Raw genomic sequence first — 22,010 nt, 5'->3', positions numbered from 1 at the left:
TCTCAAGAGACTTTTAAATTACGTCTGATGTCAGAAAAATGATTACACGCTGAAAGATTAAATATAGTCCTTTGTTTTTGGACTATGTGAGGATGCTATAGCTAGAATTAAAGCACACCAATTATAAAGTGCCACTAGTTCTTTTCAATTCAAGGATCACCAGGGGCACTGTACCGTTTGAGCCTATAGTTACTGAGCACAAAAAAAGGACCTTCCACAGCAGATCTATGTTATATGACTTATCTATTGGAAGTAGTACTCTGAGATTTGAGTCTATGGCTGTTATTTTATTTTGTCCTCACTGGCAGCCAGTATGCAGGATCACAATAAACAGTTCATCTCACAAATGTTCAGCTTGTTAAGTGTATTGTAATCTTTATTACAGCTAAAAGGCTAACGCAACTCAATAACTTATTATTCCATTTGGCACGTCAGCCTCTGCCTATCAGTATAATCCTACATATTAATCCCACTGAAATTGTCATATTTCAGCCACTTTGTATATAAACTGAAAACTAGTAAAAGGCTACCATCTGCATAGCGTAAAAGTCACACTGTTTATACATTGTTACTGGGAATCAGCTGTTGGCTGCAGTGAATAACAACAATAGAATGTGATTTTTCTTTTCCTATTCTATCAGGCTGTCCAGTGAGCGAGCCATTGTCAGCCCCATGGAATATTCCGCCATACTAAACGCCTACACGGAATGCCTGCGATTCGCCATGCAAGAAAACATAGGCGAGGGGGAGGAACAAGTGAAGTTTCGTCAGATGCTCATTACCGACCAAGTATGAGATGTTACATTATACTATTAAAGACATTGGTTTTCTCTAAACTCTTTGCATTTATATGTTGGCTAGTAAGCTGTACGCAAAGATAGAAAGCTGAAATGACATATTACTCTATCACCACAATATCTCTTGCTCCATTCTCTCAAGGAATCGCCCCTAGATTCTGAGCAATAAGTGAAATCAGCTAATTAGAGATAGATGATGTCTTTGTCTTTGGCCAGGTCACAAATCATGTCTGCAAATCGGCTTTACAACCCAGTATTACATTTGTAAAGCTTTAAATACTTTGATAGGATTGCAGATGGTGGTAATGTTTAAATATGAGTAGGAAAGTGGGGATTGATCACATAAATGTTATAATATCAGTTTGTTTTCTGAACATAATGGGCTGGCAAAGACAAGATTGTGTGCAGCTATATCCTATATGACACGGTAACCCATGTTATTTTGTTCATGGTTCCCCGAGCAATAGCCTATTGTTCTGCAGCACAGTGATTAGGGACATGCATTGGGAACCAGTGGTAGGTTAATCACAATCATCAGCCAACTGATTGATCACAAGCGGCAATCACATGTTCATCATGATGGCCGCGCACGCGGTTAGAATATTTGGTTGGGGAAAAAAAACCCACCAAAAGTCAGAAAGCTCTACCAAAGAAAAAAAAGCTACAGTGATAACTAATGTGGTTCAATTATGTAGAGCCATTAATCATAAATACTGTAGAAATGTAGTATTTTTGTACAAGATTTTAGAGAATATAAATAACTATCTATGCTTAAACATACATTTTGCAGAATTATTCATACTTGTCAACATTTTTTTTTAACATCCCAGAGGGTGCAACTATGGAGGTGGACGGGAGTTGAGTCATTTTGGCCTCGGCTCCTGCGACGCAGTGCTGTGATCGCATCGTTTTGCTACTGGAGTCGGGGCCAAAATAACATGATTCTCTGCGAACCGTGTCATAGAGGCCCCTATTTGCCTTCCTCACTAGAAAGTGGGCAGGATATGAGAGAATAGCCCATTGTCCTGGGAGACCTACCCGGAATTCATGAGTCTCCCGGACATTCCGGTAGAGTGGGCAAGTATGATCTTACTTAGAAGATCTGTTCACTAAGTCCATTAATCTTACTATTACGTTAACAAAAGTACAAATGTTCTCTTGAAACTATTCACAAATCTCCTAATACATCTCAAACAACAAGAATTATATTTTAATATTCCTTTTATTTGGATGGTATTGAATCCCAGAAACAATGTTGTTTCAGCTGGCAATGGTTGCTTTGGGTCATTATGTACAATAAATATTTTGATTTGATTTCTAAAATGACCTCTTCTTTATGGGTGTAGATTACAGGGTTTGTGTACATTTTAGGTTTGGAAAAAAAACCAGCACAGCCACTTGGCACCATCCATATATACACAAATATTTGTTACCATCCCAAGCGGTGATGTAATGTTCATTGGAAAGAATTCTTGTCTGTTGAATTCTCTGAATTCAGGGAATAATCTCCCCCCCCCCCCCCACCTGCCCCTAAAAAAGGAAAACAAAACAACTAGAGGGTCCGAAAGGACAGGTCAGGTTAAGGGTCATAGAGCAAGTATGAAGGACATCCGCCAGAGCAAAAAATGTATAGGAGGGTATTAACCAGTGGTGAGCGTATCCCATTAAAAAAACAAACACCCCCCCCCCCCTTCCCCAATTATGCCCTTGGTCCATCACAGGTGACCTGGTGGCTGTATGCTGCTCTCAAGGGTCTTATTTGCGGTTTTTCTAATAAGCATTGTTTTCCTTGTACACCTCGAGGCAGAGCCGTAACTTAGAATTCTAGCACCTGGGGCAAGAAAGACAAATGCCGCCCCCCTAGCCCTCAATTTTAACCAAATGAACCTAAAATATTCCTAAATTGCCCCCCTTCAGCATTGCGCCCTAGGCGGTCGCCCCTGTCGCACAGCCCTAGTTACAGCCCTGCCTAGAGGTGCCAGCATGATGCAGTCAGCCTGTTGTGCAACAGGATGCTGGTGATTACTTCTACGCTGAACAGTATTATCAGTCAGTTAGGCATTAACTTGCTGCATAGGTCGTGTGACCAGGTGTCTCTGGTCCTCTGACAATTAAAGCAGCAGTGGTTGCAAGGATTCCGTTAAGACGCCTATTGCTTTTGTATTAAAGTAACAAGTTACATAACTGACCAAGAGAGTCATGTAATGTTATTTATGTTGTTCTCCATTAATCTTTAATTTGTTGCACTAAAATTGATGCCAGCTTTTGGTTCCATGATGATGATGATGATGAATGTTCTTGGTTGGAAACATGATAACTGCTTTCTTTAAACTTTTACTGTTTTGATTCCACAGCTAATCCCTCTTATCGATTCCTCATTAAAAGATCCAAAACTTCAGAACAGTTCACTCTTTGGCCAAGTAGAAGAAACAGTTCGTTCTTGGGAGAATAAGGCAGAAAGCCAAGGCGTTGGCGATGACCTTTCCGAAATGTACACCACCGTTTTGTCTTTGTTTTGGGAGAGTCTAGAACAGGTGTGCGTGAGGCATGTGGATGTAATTGAGGCTGGAGAGCGGGAACTAGCTGGAGTTTCAGGACTTCTTCAAGTAATGAAGAATCCAAACAGTTCCTTGAAGACGTGCAGGAGGAAGGAATCCAGAATCCGATTTACAGATGAAGAAGACAGTGTAAATGATGATATTAAACTGGAGCCTCATCCCCTGGTATCTCAGGTGGCCTCAATGGTCCTTAAAACGAATGGAGAGTGCTTCTTGACTGACCTGAGACAAAAGCGACTCCAGGACTTGGTCTGCAAGCTGGCGGAGCTGAGCATGGTGTATATTTCTAAGCAGGGATCCAATCGGCACTTGAGGTTCTTGGCTGCCCTCCTTAGCGCCTTCCCTTCCGTCAGGGTGTTCCAGGTGCTCCTAGAACAAAACAGGGAAGGAGACGTTACCAGGGAACTGTCGGTGGGACAGGACAAGCTACTGGAAGCTGGAAACCCAGCAGTGCAGTTTCTGTATCAAAAATTAACAGTCTGGCTGCGAGAAGGCAGCCGAGACGTGGCCAATTTTTTACTAGACATTTTGTACAGTGTTCTGCATTGCTGTCCTGAACCTTTAGAAAGGAAACTACTTTTGGACGACTTAACAAAGGTAATAAACTAGCTGCTTGTTTTTTTTTAATGTAGATTTGCTTATCAGGTGGAACATGAACGATGCAGGGATTTATCAATCACTTTATACAGAAGTCCAGATCCCGTTGTTTGTTTTAAAGGGTCATTAAACAGTTAAAAACACACACTTTGTTTAAAATCTCTAATTTAACATGGTTTTTGGTGACGATTTGACTTTCAAGTGTCAGTGGAAGTGATAAGGAAACGTTGATTACCATTGAATCTGCATTGCTAAATGAGTTTGCAGCATCTGGCTGCAAAAAAAAAAAAAAGCGGATCATTCAGAAATGCTTGTGTGACACTAGCTGAACGATCACTTCAATGTGCTGAACATTACACCTGTGATTACCATGGCAACACAGACACTCTATCCTATACCAACTGTACCTACGTTATATAGGATAACGAATATTTAAACCATCAAGTCACCAGCTCCACATTAACCATCCGAATCCGTTAACAACTAGATATGGAAATTAAGAAATAGATAATAAAAAAAAACATAGAAATAGATATATTCATATTTATATTCATAACAAAACAAATGTAAACAATATAATCGTTCGGTTTTTTACGTGTTTTATTTGGAATAGTAATGAGAGGATACAGGATTCTCCATCTCCTGGTGACTTTAATTTATTGCATTATCCATGTCCTTTTGGGATGTTTAATACTATGCTTTGTCCAAGCTTCTCTGTGCTTTTCACGCTTGTGTTTATATAACAGGGAAGAGCTGGTCATCTAAAGATGTAACTTAAGCACACAGATATAAGCTAGAAAAATAAATAATACAATTTGTAAAAATTGAAGGGAGATGTGCTCAAGCCAGTACATAATAATAATAATAATAATAATAATAATATTAACACTGACAATCCCTATTGTATTATATTTCTGGAGCTTCCCGCTATGCTTTTGAGCCATGGATACAACAGAAAACAAGTCTGTATAAATCTAGGTCGGAGAGCAGAGACGTAAATACATAACTCTGCTTTATGATATAAATACATGTCTGAAATGCTCAGAAAGAAACTAAAATTCTAACATAATATGTTTAATAAAAGATGCAGAATGGGGGGTAGTAAATTAAACAAAACTAAATCACTAGAAGGTGGTCAACTCCTAAAATTCTCAGATAATCAATTAACTGTGTACTTTTTCTCTCTCTTGCAGATGGATTTTCAGTGGCATGTTTATCTATACATCATTCAAAAGGTAAATCCTGCACCATGTCTTGGTTTCTCAGTATGCATTTAGCGGTAGGTGTTTTAGTAAACTGACTTGCACTAAACCAATCCATTTTCTGAGTTTGCTGTGAAGATCAATAATGACCGATTCCTCTGGTATTAAGCTGTGACGCTGCCATATTTACGGAATTCTGATCTTAACTCCTTCAGTAAAACCGAATATCTGTCATTCCGCCACCCGCTTCCTGCCCTTTCTGTCTTCAGTGTACAGTGGTAAGATGGCATCAGAGTTCTGCAACTACTTTTAAACCATTGTCTGCCCAAGATGTCTTGTGGGACATAGCAGAAGACAATCAGCTCTGATTTCATTGAAGTCCATCAAATATTCTGGCCTTGCAGGGTTTCCATCACAAATCTGAAGGTCCAGTGTTTCCCTCCCATTCCTTCTACTGCGCTCTCGTCTACTAAAGTTGCTTTAATTCAGACTTACAATGGTGTTATCAATGCCCCTCCCAGTTCTCACAAATCAGAAGCTTGCTAAGGAGGGGCATCGACAACATCTCTATCGGTGTGAAACAAGCAGATGGTAGCAGGAGAGAGGAGTGCCTCCCTGGGCCGTTCATGGCTTCAACGAAGCACTGTACCCCATATAAGTAAAACTATACATTGTCAAATAACGTATTAAAGTTCACCCAAAGTGAAGCTTTACTCTTTAAATGCTGTTTCTGTTAGAGGACAGAGATGCAGAGTTTTAAAGGACAACACAACCTATAATACAAGTTGCTTCAGTGTTCTCCACAGCACCTATTTCCCGGGTGCTCCACCCGACTGTTCTTACTTGCCACTGGTCTCTTGGAGCCCAACAGAGATAATAGAATAAACCATTACTTCTCCTATTAGAACAGGCACTGTGTGAGCACTACAGCCAGCAGTGTGTGTTAGACCAGTCCTGATATTTTATCTACAGGTGTAAATTGAGTTCAAGCAGTTGCCAATCCTTTAATAGGGTTACTAACAGGAAGTTGGCTGTGTATAGGGAATAAAATCTCCTACCTTCTTTCTCCATCTTAACTATCTCTAATATCTTCCATTCTCATAAAATCCTGATTATTTTTTTTTTGTTAGCTCTTGCTTTCTAAAAATTGTCTTCTGTGTAAACCAACTTCTCTGTCTGTAGACCAAGATTTTCTCTTGTCCTTATGACAAAAGCCCTTTACTACTTGTGTCAAAGGTTATCACTTAAAGCAGTTTGCCAATTAACGTAACCCCGCTCATTAAAACTTCCCACTAAGGAGTTTATTTTTGTTGTTTTTTTTAATAATATGTACACTCAACATATCTTGCCTATAGAACCTCATTCCAATCTAGTAATATAGTAACCGGAGCTTCGTGAAGACACGAGTCTTCACAACCCATTAAATCTGCTAGCATATATGTTTGGTGTCTGTAAACTGCTTGATCAGTAATGGGGGAAAAACATCGTCAATATGCGATGTCAGACCCAGAAAATCAATCACTGGTTCTCTGATTATGAGCTTATAAATGTCTGATATCCCTGGAGTTGGCAGTACACTAAGTGACCCAACATGGCAGAAGTGTGGCCATTATTGCCTGCATTATAGGATGATGAGTTTCATAAAAATGGGGAGAGACGTTTTTAATTTAACCAGAGATTCCTTTTAAACCTAGTTTTTTTTTGTTTCATTTTTTTAATCAGTCATGTTCAGATCCTGTGAAACACTCCTTGATCGTTGATTGGCTGAAAGGCGATGTTCTGGGCAACAAACTGATCTCTCTAGCAAGTGATTTGTGCACCAGTGGTTTAACAGACAAGACGACACAACCGGAATCCTATAGCTGTGACAAATGGTCTCTGCTAAGCTTGGTATTCTCAGAGCATGTTAAGAATGGTGAGTAGAAACCACGCAGTGGAATAATGTGTTCCTCTCTATAAAATAATCATAAAAGCATTGTGATGTGTGGAGGAGTCTGCATTCTGCTTTTCTGTCATCATTAATAATAAAAATAGATTGAAAATAAATCATGTTCTTTGGCTGAAGAGAGGGAACATTTAAGATCAACAAAGGAATCTGTAAGTGGTGATTTTCCTTATCTTTTTAGTTAAAAGGGATTGGGGAGGACTTATTTTTGGACTATGTTCTTTACCAATCCTGTCTTGGATTCTGTTTATACCAGTCTATTGTATAAAAGTCTGGGAAATATGTACGTGGTGTGTAATTGTGTGTTATACCAGGGGAGACGTTTAACTAGAGCCCAGGATGTGTCATTCAAATCTCAAATTATAAAGAAAGGTAAACACAACCAGGGGTTTACTGCTTTATGGAGTTTTCTTACGCCAATAACTTTCCACAACTGACCACTCTATACTGGTGCTGCTTTGCCAAGCCAGGCACTCACTGCCTGCAAGGGTTAACTGGACACCGACTTAGCGCGGTTGTAGGAGGTCATCGCTGCCACCACCGAGCCTGGTGGTGGCAGCGATGACCTGGAACTGCTTTTGGCACCTGGAACTGCTTCTGGGTGGTGTGTGTAACTGCTGCAAAACCTCTTTGCTGGTTACGCTGGCGGGATCTACCTGGCCGCTTACTTTGTATCCGTACTGCTGACTATCTGGTAGGGTGCTGGGCTCCACAGAAGACAGCCGGATGATGGGTAAGAGTGTTGGCTCTTACCTGTAAGTCACAGGAACGCAGCAGGTATAGACGTCTCATAGGGACAGAGCAGTATCTTTAGTAGTAGTGATGTTTGTTACACACACAACAGACACTTGAAGGACGAGGAGATGCTGCACACATATACAGGCTTTTCAGCCCATCTTTTATACAGCTTTCACACAACATGCTGGAGATTGGGCTGGTTTATCTCTTTCCCGTTAAACATTCCAGGCCGATCTCTTTACTACAAGGGAGAAGCCTGAAACATGTATTTACCTTTACATTGTTTTCAGTGGTTGTGAGGGGGATGTCCACTACCCTTTCCATAAACTACCAGAAACTCCCTGCTCAGCCCCTGTGCACCCTTGCTCCACTATGTTGTGGGCTGGGAGGTTTAGTCTTTTAAATCTCCATACAAACTAACTTCTAACTCCTGCCCAGGGTCTAACGCCACCTCCAAACCAAAATCAGTTCCTGGGTGATAGTCCCCATTACTGTCGCTCTTAGAGCCCTTTGTGCTCTGATTTCACACTTACCATATGGGACTTTAATTACTTTTTGTATTTGGTATTATTTGGAAATCAAATCAACCTGTATTTGTCCATTTAAGAGCATCATCTGCTAATACACTGGAGGCTGCCAGTATTCATGAGAGATGCAATCTATTAATTCACCTTCCCCTCTGTGTAGGTGACACATTCTCTTTAAGTAAAACGCGTGGGTTGATTAGTGTATATAACATGCCTGTTGTGACTGACCATAGTGGAAGCAGAATATTGTTTGACTCTATTGTTTGCATGAGTCAAACCTGACAGATTTGCAGTAGGAACTGCGCCTCATCCGTCCTGATGAGGTTAGTATTTGGATAGAAATTTATTTACACTTAACAGTGATGTAACTTGAGACAAATACAATTCAGTTATAGATAGTATAGAAAAACATTTGTATGCTTCTCGCATAAGGACGCCACAGTCACTGTGAACCAGAGTTCTTCTAAAACTGACATATTTGAAGCTGTGCAGCTATAGAAGTTTAACAACTCTTTAAATTTTTTATTTTTTTTGCAGAGTCTTTGATTGCGGAAACCTACATGGAAAAGATGATTGACAAACTGCACTGTGCTTTGACTAAAGCCAAAGACCTCTCTGAAGCCGGTGACATTGAGCAGTCTGTGTCCTTTATCTGTGATGTCGCCTCCAACTTCTTCAGTTCTGTAAAAGGCTGCCTGCAGATGCCTTCAGCAGAGGACCTGCTCCTTACCATCTTCCAGCTGTGCGCTCAGCCATCCGAGACCACTCATTTATCAGGTAGAACTGCAATGTAACAGTCGAATGACACGGCATAGCAAGTTCAACGGTGTAATACCATGTTTCGCCTACAGATGGCACACAGTACTTTTAAATGAAAATCTGGTCCACCTCTAGTTGCCCACTTCACAGCATTACTATTACTAGTGTGGCGCGAGTCTAGTCCTATACATACTGGCGTGTCCTCTGCACTTAGGTATGTGCTACACAGTTCTGTCAGATGAATAGAGTAAGAATAAACGGAATTGAGCAAGTACAAAAGGTGCAAGTACAAAAGGTTTACCTTTGGCAAGAAACTTCCAGTGTGTATTGTAGATTGTAGCTTTGGACATTTGTGATCCGTCCTGCTTGCGATGAGACTGGAGCGGTGTCCTAAAAATTGGGTGCTCTTGAAAGCGAATATAAAGTGATACAACTTATATTGCTATAAATGTGTATTAAATTACAGCTTCTTAACCATTCTCAGATGGGATTTGTGAATCAGCTTTGTGACCTATGGCTCCTCTTCTAATTAACATGATTAATAATAGTTCTATTTGTAGTACACAACAGACTTGGACACCCATCATTAAAGGGGTGAACTTTGGACAACCTCTTCTTAATCATATTTAACCCCCAATGTTCTAGCAAATAGTGGTGTTCCCCCAAAGTACCCTTATTGTTATCTAGAGCTGAGAGCAGTCTCACACTTGGACTCTTGGTGATAGAAGCTCAATCTGGTCATAGCTCTGCAGTAAGTCCTATAGGATCTATGGATGGACTGCAATAAGTTTGTTTAAATGAGCGCTATTCAGGTAACAGGGATTCCATGCGTTTGGCAGGTATCAGCTGCAGTACTTTGAAAAGGGAGTGGGGCATTCGTTGCCTATGAGGGTGACTGCTTATCAACAGCTCACAACCAACCCCCCCCCTCACCTTTTCATAATTCTGCCAAAGTATTCTACATTTACATAACATTCTTTTTAAGAACGTTGTGTTATCTTGTGCCTGGGATCATCTTAATTAACAGAATGTATTAAAAAATTGTAAGTAGTGTTTCTCTTGTTAACTTTTACTTTGTCATTTATTGTTTTTAAGTACCTGACCTGTTTAAGTGACGGTCATTTGTTTGTGATCTATAGTGAATGTTGCTTGCTAATAAATTCTAGCAATATATAGTTTGCGAATTAAAGTGCATTTGCGCATTCCTGCTAGATACCCTGATGTTAAAGCTGAAACACACGTGGCTGGCGGGTCTAAATTCACTTGTGCTCCAGTTTCACAATATACCCCAAGGAAGCACATTCTTGAATCGATCGGCCAAGTGGATCAAAGATCAGATTCAGGTGTCGCACCTGAGCGTTCAGAGGTAAGATTGTGTTTATGAGCGGTTCATAGAACCCGTGTAATAATAGCATTAATGGTCTGTCACCGTTGTGAACAAGGTGATTACTGACAATGATGTCATACCCGTAAGTTGTAGTGCTGGTTAAGACTTCGAGATACAGCAAATCCAGGATCGGTTTGGGCATTCTGATGGATAGTAGTTGTGTTTAGCGTCATCCGCAGAGTCCCTGCGATTCTATATAGCTTTATGTGCAGGACAAAGTTATCACTTCCAGAATGTAAAATTACAGATACTTCTGCTTAATTTGAATGTGCAAATGCAAGCAAAAATGTATAGATACAGTATAGAGGCCACGTATCCAGTATAGAATAGAGGCCACGTATCCAGTTTAGAGAATATTTGTGGGCTGTCCCCCTCTTAATACAACGGACAAAGGGGTCCTGTGCCTGTGATAGTGTTATGGGGCCCTCCGGTATTGAATTGCTAGCCGCAATGTCATCTGCCTTCTAGCACAATAATTATCTGTCAGATCATAGCCATACGTTCTACAGAAAATAAATACTAATTTTGATACTGTTTTTTGCTTTGGGTGCGATCGAACTTTTGAAATTGTTCAAAAATCAGGGATCCAATAGTCATAGTTGAAGGGGAAAATTATTCATACTGTAGATGCAAAATGGCACCCATTGATGTAATTGAGTTTGATGGGCTTATTAAAACCATATTTATATCACCCATAGGCCATTTGTGGTTTTGGAAATTAATGCACAAATTGCCCTAATTTACAATGTCACCAGATGTCTACAGATGAATTTAAATAGATTGAGCAGAATGTATTCAGGGGAGTTTGTACTGTAGAAGGTGGAAGTGGGGGGTGATTTAAAAAAAAAACAAAAAAAAAAATCCTTTGGCCCCCAACCCGTTCTGCAACCAATCAAATACAAATATTATTTGTGCCAAATTCTTGGTGGGAGAAGTGTATGTCAGTGACTGCTGCCACATCTGGTAGTAAGTGGAGGATCTTGTGTCAGATCTTTCATTAGATTAACTTTGGATAGTCAAGTTAATTTCAAAATGTTTTCTGTGCCACGATCCACCAATCCCTGTAATCTGCTCCACCCGTGACTGCTTTCCTATGGCTAGTACCGTCCAATATTGCGAGTATTATTTTTACCTTGTAAACTGGGATAATGCATTATTAGATATGTATACTAAAATTCCTAACTTTTCCCAAATCCCAGTGATTCAATATTAGAAGTGTATTGACGTAAGTTCTTCCATAGCTAGCTGCCCATTAAAGTCTCTCTACTTGTTAAACCGTTCAAAAATGTTCATATAGCGTCCTCGGCGGACTAAATGTCTCCTTTTCAACGTTTACTTGCTCAGCCTCCAGTCACTAATAAGCACGGTTAATAACTTGCACGACAAGATTCTGGAATCCGGACCATCCGCTTCTAATTTCCTGGCCGAGCACATGACCCTGATGATGGCGAGCGAGGAGGGATGGCAGAAGATGCGGCAGTCTCTCCCAGGACAGGTCTGTGTGTTTTATACTCATCGCTATGTACATGTATTCATTCTAAGGCTAGGTGTCCTGTGATATTTCATTGAAACAAACGAGGTGTTGAAATCCCGTTGATTCTGTTGTGACAGCTCTGTTCTATTACAGTGGTCGAGCAAACCACTTTTGGAAGGGCGATTAAGCCTGAACTCGGAAACATCTGGGACAGATCTTAAATCATTCTCCAAAACTTGGCTGCCCCACCACCTCTGTACAGCCGCTTTACTGAGCAAAATGGCTTTTCGGATGCTGGAGCACGACGCGTTTTTTAAAGACAAGGAAATTGAAATGAAAATAAACATTACTGGTAAGCACATTTTATTGGAATGCGGAGAGAATAACATTTTATTTCTTTTAGATCACTGTTTAGCTTTTCTACTTTTTTTTTTTTAATAGTTTAATTTTTCATTTCTTTTTTTTTTTCTCTTATTTTTGGAATTCCCATTCATCGAAGTTGGGGCTGCCAAAATTTCATCTCGATTCTAGGACAGAACGACTTATGTTTAGATTAAACCCAATTAATGTCCATTAATTGGCCAGCTGGAACGCTCTGGGAACATTGCGAATTGTTCCACCCACGCATCCACCAGAAAGCTTTTCCAATTAGCTATTGCTCACTAAGTCACTGCATGTAATGTAACTGCAGACTACATATCTGTGCCCTCTGGGGGTCACCAGGTTAAAGCCGAACCAAAAATGAATTTGTTTCAATCAGCATTTATTTCCTCCACTCCCAGTCCCTGGACTCTCCCTTTCATCGGAGTTCATTTATCTTGTGCATGGGGTGATAACAGTAACCCATCACTTACAGAGATGTACAGACACTGGTGGGCTCAGTATTTACAGAAGATACAGCGAAATCTAGCAGCCTTCAATAGTGACATTCCTCTCTCCCTCTCAGACCGCTCGTATCTCGTGGGAAGGTGAAATATGTAGCTTAATCTAAAGAAAACTCTTCTGAATATTCTAAATATATAACTAGTCTGTGTAAATGTGAAGAACATTTAGGGCCTGATTCATTAAGGATCTTAACTTGAGAAACTTCTTATTTCAGTCTCCTGGACAAAACCATGTTACAATGCAAGAGGTGCAAATTAGTGTTCTGTTTTGCACATAAGTTAAATACTGACTGTTTTTTCATGTAGCAGACAAATACTTGATAGCTTATTTGTACACTAAAATTTAAAGTTGATATTTGTGTGCTACATGAAAAAACAGTCAGTATTTAACTTATGTGCAAAACAGAATACTAATTTGCTTGCATTGTAACATGGTTTTGTCCAGGAGACTGAAATAAGAAGTTTCTCAAGTTAAGATCCTTAATGAATCAGGCCCTTAGGGCCCAGGTTCTCCACCTGTGGTAGATCTGCCCCAAGAGGTAACTCAGATTCATGGGGTACCTCAGTCAAATTAAATATTACTTACAAATATTACTTAAAATACAGAACAATATATTGGTGTATAATAAAATATGTTCTAATCGAAACTTTATCACAATGGGTATTTTGTTAAACATTTAAATGCTTAAGGAGTGTCTTAAATAAGTGTACACACTAGAGGGGTACGTGATAAAGGTTTACCATCACACTGTGGTGAATTTTTTTTTGAGATACTTTGATTTAGAGGTATTGAAATAGTATTAGAGGTAGTAAAAACTTCTAAAAAGGAAAAGTGGAGGTGTTGCCCATAGCAACCAATCAGATTCTAGCTATAGATCTACTACATTCTAGATTCTAATTGGTTGCTATGGGCAACACCTCCACTTTTCCTTTTTAGAAGTTTTAGTAAAGCTGTCCCTAGACTTTTTAGCACATTCACTACTATAGTGTCCCAATCATTCTTTTAACAGGAAAAAGGACAAAAGAATAACATTTCTTTTACAAGTCGGTCTCAAATACGCACTGGAACAAGTCACCCAGACCATTCTCTGTATCAACTTCCTACTGCACTTTTGCTCAAGCCAATAAAAATGATTTTTGTTTCACCCTCTCCCCCAAAACGGTAGAACTTAGGGGGTCTTTTTCCTGGGAGATACTCGCCAGTCTGACACCAGGGGCTAGATTTACTAAGCTGCGGGTTTGAAAAAGTGGGAATGTTGCCTATAGCAACCAATCAGATTCTAGCTTTCATTTACTTAGTACCTTCTACAAAATCTGATTGGTTGCTATAGGCAACATTCCCACTTTTTCAAACCCTCAGCTGAGTAAATCTAGCCCCAAGTCTTACTCTTTTCTCCAGGTGTAATGACCCAGACATTTATGACCAAGATTGGGGTGTTGATTGCAGCTCATTAGATTGAACAGCTGTCTCCCATAGTCCTCTGCACCTACTAAGCTACTTACATTCCTGATAGCCAACCAGTGGATAAACGGGGAAGGGGGGCAGAAAATCTCTTGGATGGTGGAGCTGTAGGGAATTTGACCACTGTGGGGTTATCAGAACCGGAGATCTCCTTTAACTATTCTTTCCAGAAATACGTGCACCGTGAGCTGATTGATTTAAAGCTGACACAATGTATATCCTAAAAGGCACAAATACAACAAAAAATCCCCCAGCAGCACACTGCTGTGAACCAGTAACAGAGCTGCTATTCTATTTGTGTGCAAAATTCTCAGTTACTCACATTTGCAAATGTATGATAAGTGTTCCAGTTCTGTATTGTTGTTTGGGATCAGTGCGTGTTACCTCTTGGTAAGTTAGTTCTCAATTTATAAATACACAAATGTATAACCCAATATATGGACTCTCATTGTTTAGAGTTAGGACCACCCTATTAGCAGAAGCGCCTTGATGGGGCGGGTGGCTTACCATACATTTGCAAATGTGTGTAACTGAGATTTCTGCATTTAATGTAGGGGATTTTTCTCTCTATTTGTACCTTTCTGGATAACCCCACCTTTCAAGCACCTGCTGTGTACCTATAAATTGATTGAGCAACTTCCATTTCTGTACAATGTATATCCTAATTTGCCATATGTTTTCTCAGTTGCAGAAATGCTCTACAGCTTACAGTGGTGCGAGGAGCTAGAGAAACCTCCAGCTATTATTACAGATGGTTGCGATATGCTCCGCGCCATGGACATAACCCATGAGCGATTAAAGGAGCTCGGTGACCACCTTCCCTCTCTGCTATCACTGCTGTATACCCGGTGAGTCATCATGTTTTCCTGTTCCTACAATAATTCACCCAAGAACTGGCCATTGGAACAGTTTTGACTATTTTGTATGCCTTAGTCCTCTTTATTTTGTTTTACATGGATTAATGGCAGCTTACCTCTTCCACTTACAGGTCATTAGAAAGTGGTACACTTTGGTCCTTGACTCTTCACAAACTGCTTACTTTGAGGAATCCTGGACATGAAGAGCTGAAACTGCTGACGGCAGGCACAGAGAGGTCAGTCATCCGGTCTCTTTCTATGAGGCTTGTTGTTTCCAGCTAATAAGAGTTATGGTATCAGTTGTGCTAATATTACATGATCAAAATCGGACAGACAGCATGCAGTTGGCTGAAATACAATACTGTAGATGTCAAGGCTAGTAAAGGATTCCTTCACCTGGAAACAACTTTATAGAATGTGTGGGGGCATCTGGGTAAAAACTGTATTTGACCTTTTGCAGTTCAGTGCTGTCGTTCCAAGTTGGCAGTTTCTTTAGTAAAGCTATTGGATTGCTGGGCACTAGCTGGCGTAGCCCACCCCCAGGTAGACTGGCATTTTTGAAAGTACAACTGTGTTACTACAGTATGGCACAGTATATAAGGGGGGATGTTATAAAGAAAAGGTTGAGAAACCATGGAATATAGTAATGAAACTTTTAATTTTCATTCTTTCCATAATGTGTTTGGTACTGATTGGCTAAATGTAGCTATCTCATACATCCTGTGGGGGGCAGTAGAGACACTGAGGTTTAGAGTGCGGTAACAGGAGCTTGGGCACTTTAAATTTACTGGCAAAAGCTCAAGCCCCTCCCGTCTTCGCCCCTATTGGCTACCTGGAAGGTCAGTTTTCCCAAGCGTCTCATGTACTTTTTGCGCCGTCAAGATTGGTGTAAAGTGACCTCATTCTTGTACAGTGTGGAAAGTATTGTTTGGATAGGGAGAAGCTATATGATGGTTCTAAAGAGTTTTAGTGTATTGTTTGTCAGCTAGGGTGGGGGGTTTACTTGGCATTGTACCTCTCGCACCTTCCAGATCTCTGTGTCTGCTGTATGACTACTGTGCATTGCCAACTACACTGGCGGTAAAATGCTATCAGTCGCGATGCTGATTTCTGTTTTATCCTGATTAAACATGTTTCTTGCTTTATAAAATAGATATTTATGTCTATCTCCAAATAGCTATTTTCCTGTGACCCAAGGCAACCTGCACACTGTCCAGTGTCTGTCCCCCTTCTTATGTCAAGAGGAGAAGGAATCGCTTGTAATCCAATGTACGGCCCGACTTATGTCCTGCGCCGCGCCGGCCGTTTCCTGTACAGATGGTGAGCAAGCGCCAGAGCGCATGTTGTGGATCTCTATAACTATACAATTAGCTCATTGAGTGCTGAAGAAAAGTGGATATGTCTTTAAAATAAATACCAAGCTTGTTGGAGTGATTCGCCAAGAACATTATCCTTGTTTTTTTTATTCTTAACTTTGCGAACACCAGCCTATAATATACTAAAATGTCCTTTTCATCGCGGTGCCCACCTTATTGCAGCATTACTCATTTATTTATTTTATATATTTTATATATTATGTTACATTTTATACAAGCAGGAAGAGTTTTATATTTGTACCCTTGTCTTCACGCCAGGCGGATTTGGTTATCTTGCTATTATCAATTCGTGCCTGGATTCTGAGTCTATCCCTTCTCCGGAGGTTCTCCCTGGTATACTCAAAATCATTTCCGAGTGGAAAAAGGATCATGGTGATCTCTTCCTGTTCAGCAGGTGAGTACATTCTATGTTCAGTTCCGGTTACCAAGATGATCCATACTGAGCTTTCTTACTTCCTTACAATTACCAGGAGGAGGTGGTAGATGTATCATGTTACATAGGGTCTTCAGTGCACAGTTATCACACAATCCTGCCTATTGCTTTTGAAGATCAGTGCATAGAAGGGGAAACAATAGATCCTGACAAACACCTGGACGTTGATGATCCTAGCAAGTTTATCATTTAGCTTTAGATGTAAAGACCTTTAGTCCATAAATTTGTTATTCTATCTAGGACACAACATACAATGCATACTACACAGATAATATAGCAAATTTTTAACCCTTTTTTATATATAGCGAGGCACAGTAGACTTCCAGCAGGTCTATGGTAAGGAGTAACTAGGTGGAAATTGAAAATAGAAAATAAGTTGGCTCTCGTCAATGAATAATTGCCATTGTGAAATGCCCGCGGTGCGAGAGGTCATATCCGTCATGAAGGAAGGTTTGTTCTTTTCTTGGTACTGACATGAATATTTCATAGGCATCTGAAATACTAAAATGTGATTACCTGGTTATGTCAGTGCACTCCTGCTGTACTTCTCTTCAGTTTGGATCGTTGAGAGGAGAAGTGGGTGTCTGCAGGCTGCCTATAGCCTTACTGTGTGTCAGCGCTTTCTCTAAATTCTGGTTTATAATCCCCTACCGGTCACTGGTCAGCTGACAACCATTGTACTGGTATTGTGACAGCAAACTGACGTCTGCATAAGACCTAGCCATTTGCTGTTTTCTATAACGTGTTTGGTGTTGACGAGCACACGGGATACAATTGTAGCCTCATTGTGTATGCAATGTGGCTACAAATGTTCTGGTTTTTTTTACAATTATATGTCTGAAGTGTCACCCATCACCTGCGAACAGTAGAGGGCGCCAGTTTTTATGAGAATGCAGCCTAGCCATTAAGTAGGAACTAGTGACTACTGAGCCATAAAGCAGGGTAATGGGACTGCTTCTTAGTGAATGGATAGGCTGCACCCACTGTGCGTAAGTGACAACTTGAATGGCTGTTTGTAAAATAGGGGCAGCACGGTGGCTAAGTGGTTAGCATTTTCCTCCCACACTCCAAAAACATACTGGTAGGTTAATTGGCTGCTAACAAATTGACCCTAGTCTGTGTGTCTGTGTCTGTGTCTGTGTCTGTGTCTGTGTCTGTGTCTGTGTCTGTGTCTGTGTCTGTGTGTGTGTGTGTGTGTGTGTGTGTGTGTGTTAGGGAATTTAGACTGTAAGCCCCAATGGGGCAGAAACTGATGTGAATGAGTTCTCTGTACAGCGCTGCGGAATTAGTGGTGCTATATAAATAAATGGTAATAATAATAATAAAAGGCACGTGGTGATCTCTGCAGTGTTTTATTTTTCACGCGAACTCGCATTCATTTTATTTCTCTTTACCACTAAAGGACCTGGATGGGTGCTTAATGTGCCACTCTGTTCTTTATACTGTACATGTTTTGACCCCTAATTCCAGCCTCTTCAAAACGTGTCTTGTACACTCTGACTACAAGCCGGGGTCCACCAGCACCTTTGAGATTGTGACACTAATGTTTCTTTAGCAGTAATCCAGATCGAGATTTAAAATGACGTGTGGCATACAATTAATGTTTTCTTGTATTTTGTTTTTTTCAAAAACCTTTTTTATTCGTAGTTTTTCAAATATAAGTACGGTGAATATGTCGTCCAGAAGGAAAGCTTAATGTGACAAAATTAAGATACAGACAAATGTTCAGTACATTTCATTCCATGAAACAATAGAAAGTGATTGCATAGGCAAACCGAGGGGGGGTTTCCTAGCACCTGTGAACCCCCCTCCAAGCCTAGGGCAATTGTATAAGTAAGGTGGCTGGACCCTGCCCCTGCTTCACACGGCTCTACTTGAAAAGGGAGAGCTGTGTGCACCTAACAGTAGTACACGCAGCATTGCCCATGTATATTATGGGGATAGGAAGAGTTGGAGAGCAGCCAAGCACTGTCTAATATTATAGCTACGCCGCCATGCATGCTGGTCACGCCCACTGGCAGTGTGGTGTGGAAACCCCCCTCTACAAATCCTGCGTTTGCCGCTGAATTGTATGATATAGTTCAGATGAATGCCTGCTATAATATTAAAATATAGTACTATATCTTGTTAATGGTAATATGCATTAAAGTTAACAGTGAATGTTAAACATTTTAAAGAAAATAGCAAATGAACAGATAAAGGAGCAAATGATAGTGAGTAGTTTTTGGAATTACAGTAGGATATTCAAGAATAAACATATATTTCCAAAGTTTATGCAATGTGATGTTCTTATTCGAGTGGGGTTTCCATAAAAAGATCATGTTACGTATGTTCATTCTACATATGTTTATTCTATTCCTTATTCCATCTCATAACACAAAGAGATGAGGGAAAGAGGCATTTAATTTCCCTCTAGTGAGTGGTAAAGAAACCAAGTTGTGTTTTCAAACATTTTTAAAATTTCTTCTTGTACATTGGATTGAAGAGATTTGACAAATGGACCCGGTTTCCTATAGAATCTTTCAACCCCTTTTTTCAATATCCAGCAAAGTGGTTCTTCTGTCAAGATATAGTGTATTACAAAGGTCATTGCTTTACTTCTGAAGGAGGAGATGAGATAGCCTGGTGTCGGAAAATTGTTAATTTAGCAATTGTAATAGTGACCGTGAGAGATGGCTTAACATCTTGGGATTTTCTAGGGGGGGATAAGGGAGGTTCAATGATCAAAATGACATAGAACAATGGCATATCCAAAATTTCAATTAATATGTTTTAACACAATAGAAAAAAAACTGCTGTTTAAGTGAAATATCTGTGTGTTTCTTTGCAGCAATTTGCAAAACGCCAACTTAGACCTGATTGGCCTTAATGTAGAAATGATCAGATTCATATGTCTCCTCCTGAAATACTCCTCTTCTACGTTACCCTCTCTGGGGGACAGTGAGTGGGATTTCATAATGTGCTCCATGTTGACGTGGTTAGAGGTAAGTTATCAAAGTAGCATAGATTGTTTTATTGTTGTGTTATTATCCTGTATGACCTTATTTCTGCTGAGGATCCTGATCACAGTTCTAACGGTGACTATATATATATATATTTTTTTTTTAATTTTATTTGTGAATAAAATAATTCTGGTTGTATTGTTCATGATGAGTGAGAGTTTAATGCTCCTTCTCTTGACAACCAATAAATCCTTTCAGCTACAAACATAACTGCGTTTAGCCCTTGAGCACCAGGGTGTGATAGTTACTTGTTGTTGTCTTTCTGGTGCAGTGTTACTGCAGGAACCAGGCTGTCGCTGACTGCTAGTCCCTGTTTAAAAGCTCAGGAATGTACTGAGTGGCTCCGGGCCATTAGATTGCTCCTGCACAGCATTCAATATAAGATGTGATTCATGGAGAGTGATGTCTGCCCATCCCCCCTGGGAACCTCAGTGATGTCATTACTGGGATTTCCATACAGACAGGAGATCCCAGAGACTTCCCCATGTTTTTATAGCATGAACTAACCTGCTCGAACACGAATACCTTTGCAAGTAAGCACATGTTGATTCTATCAATAGTGAAAAAGAAAAAAAAAAATCCCACAGGGGATTACAAAAAAAAAGTGTAAAAATAAATATATATAGACATAAAGGTAAATCAGAAAATACACACAAATTCTATATAACGTAACACCCAGTCAGCGCAATCTGTAATCACCATTAGGTTTCCCTATAAATGGCACTGCTGTAGAAAACATTGGGCAACGGTTGTGGGGTTACACTGGCCGTATAAAGATTACAAGGGACGAATATTGGCATTTTGTTACAATTTTTCCATATAATATCTAAATAAAAAAAAAAAGAGGCATAGTGTGAGATTATATCTCAAATAATCAGTTGGATCAGAATTGGTGTATGCCCTCATCTATGATCATAAAGTGTTCTGATTGTCAGATTTAGAATGTTGGGGGGGTTATACTTCCCCTATAATGTGTGACACACGGGAGGCAGCAGTTTTGTGAGCGGAGGCCGTTTTTATTACCGAGCAGCTTTACAATCGATCCCACTGAATCTTATTTTATGCCTCCACCGCACCTTTCACTGCAACCTCATAAACCAATTGGTGGCATAATTTATGAATGCTGATTCAGATCACTAAACGGCTGTCCCAACGCCTGCAGCGCAAAATACCCTTCAATTCTGTGTCCATGATGTGCACGTAGAAGAACTGAACAACATAACAAGTTACCGTAATCACTAGAACCGTCCTATCTATACGCTTTCCTCCATCAGGAACTGACCAGTATAATATTGTAAATAGCACAGATATATTTAATAACACGACCTTCCAATTTGTAACACTTCTTTCATTTACCTATGAAGCGTTTGTAATGAGTGCATAACCATTGATCATTAATTGAATTTGTTGATGGTCCGTTATATTGGTATAAAATAAACAGATGGCATCGCATACGTCATTCGATGTGATCAATGGGACCTTTTAGATTCCTCTGCTAAACATTTAGAACCGTACACTGAGCATGGCCTGAGTAATCGTCTTAGTAATTCTCCCCGTGTCACATTCTGCAAACAGTCTGAGCACAGAAGTAAGTTAATGTGTATGGCACACGTGAAAGCTAAAGCATATCTTCATGCCAGGTAATTGGAATATACAGTCTGTTTGTGATTGATATGGTGTCGGAGCAGAACAGCTGGGTAATATATACGTCTAGCCCTTGGACCTCTTTTTTGACTTTCCTAAACAGGAGTTTGGAAAGTTACATTGAATCAGGCAGGGCATTCCTAGATAGTCACATTTGTTGGTGATTTATGTTATGTCATGACTAATACTAGGAAATGATTTGTGTGATGCTGCAGAGTTGGGAGTCTTATTCTGTTGCTCTAAACTCCAGAAGTTATTGCAAAGCTCCTCTAGAGGGCAGTGTTGACCTACAAATAGTGTGGTAACTCTGACACTGTTGCACTCTAACTACTCTCAATTTGGAATAATTTTACTTAAACTTGTTTCTC

At 40.0% G+C, this 22,010-nt stretch overlaps 1 protein-coding gene across 1 annotated transcript in view; it reads left to right on the top strand.

Annotated features, from left to right (window-relative positions):
* LTN1 (listerin E3 ubiquitin protein ligase 1) overlaps window positions 1–22,010 on the top strand; it is a 65,258-nt gene that overhangs the window by 20,466 nt on the left and 22,782 nt on the right. The window contains exons 9-21 of the mRNA XM_075197130.1: window positions 642–789; window positions 3,152–3,952; window positions 5,146–5,187; window positions 6,877–7,069; window positions 8,902–9,141; window positions 10,336–10,489; window positions 11,855–12,005; window positions 12,138–12,336; window positions 15,016–15,178; window positions 15,319–15,423; window positions 16,365–16,507; window positions 16,822–16,957; window positions 19,827–19,980. Of these exons, the coding sequence (XP_075053231.1) occupies window positions 642–789; window positions 3,152–3,952; window positions 5,146–5,187; window positions 6,877–7,069; window positions 8,902–9,141; window positions 10,336–10,489; window positions 11,855–12,005; window positions 12,138–12,336; window positions 15,016–15,178; window positions 15,319–15,423; window positions 16,365–16,507; window positions 16,822–16,957; window positions 19,827–19,980 (2,629 nt within the window). The remainder of the gene's footprint in view (window positions 1–641; window positions 790–3,151; window positions 3,953–5,145; window positions 5,188–6,876; window positions 7,070–8,901; window positions 9,142–10,335; window positions 10,490–11,854; window positions 12,006–12,137; window positions 12,337–15,015; window positions 15,179–15,318; window positions 15,424–16,364; window positions 16,508–16,821; window positions 16,958–19,826; window positions 19,981–22,010) is intronic.

This window comes from Mixophyes fleayi, chromosome 2 (assembly GCF_038048845.1).
Source record: "Mixophyes fleayi isolate aMixFle1 chromosome 2, aMixFle1.hap1, whole genome shotgun sequence".
NCBI lineage: Eukaryota > Metazoa > Chordata > Amphibia > Anura > Limnodynastidae > Mixophyes > Mixophyes fleayi.
This window is presented reverse-complemented; position numbering and strand designations above follow the sequence as displayed.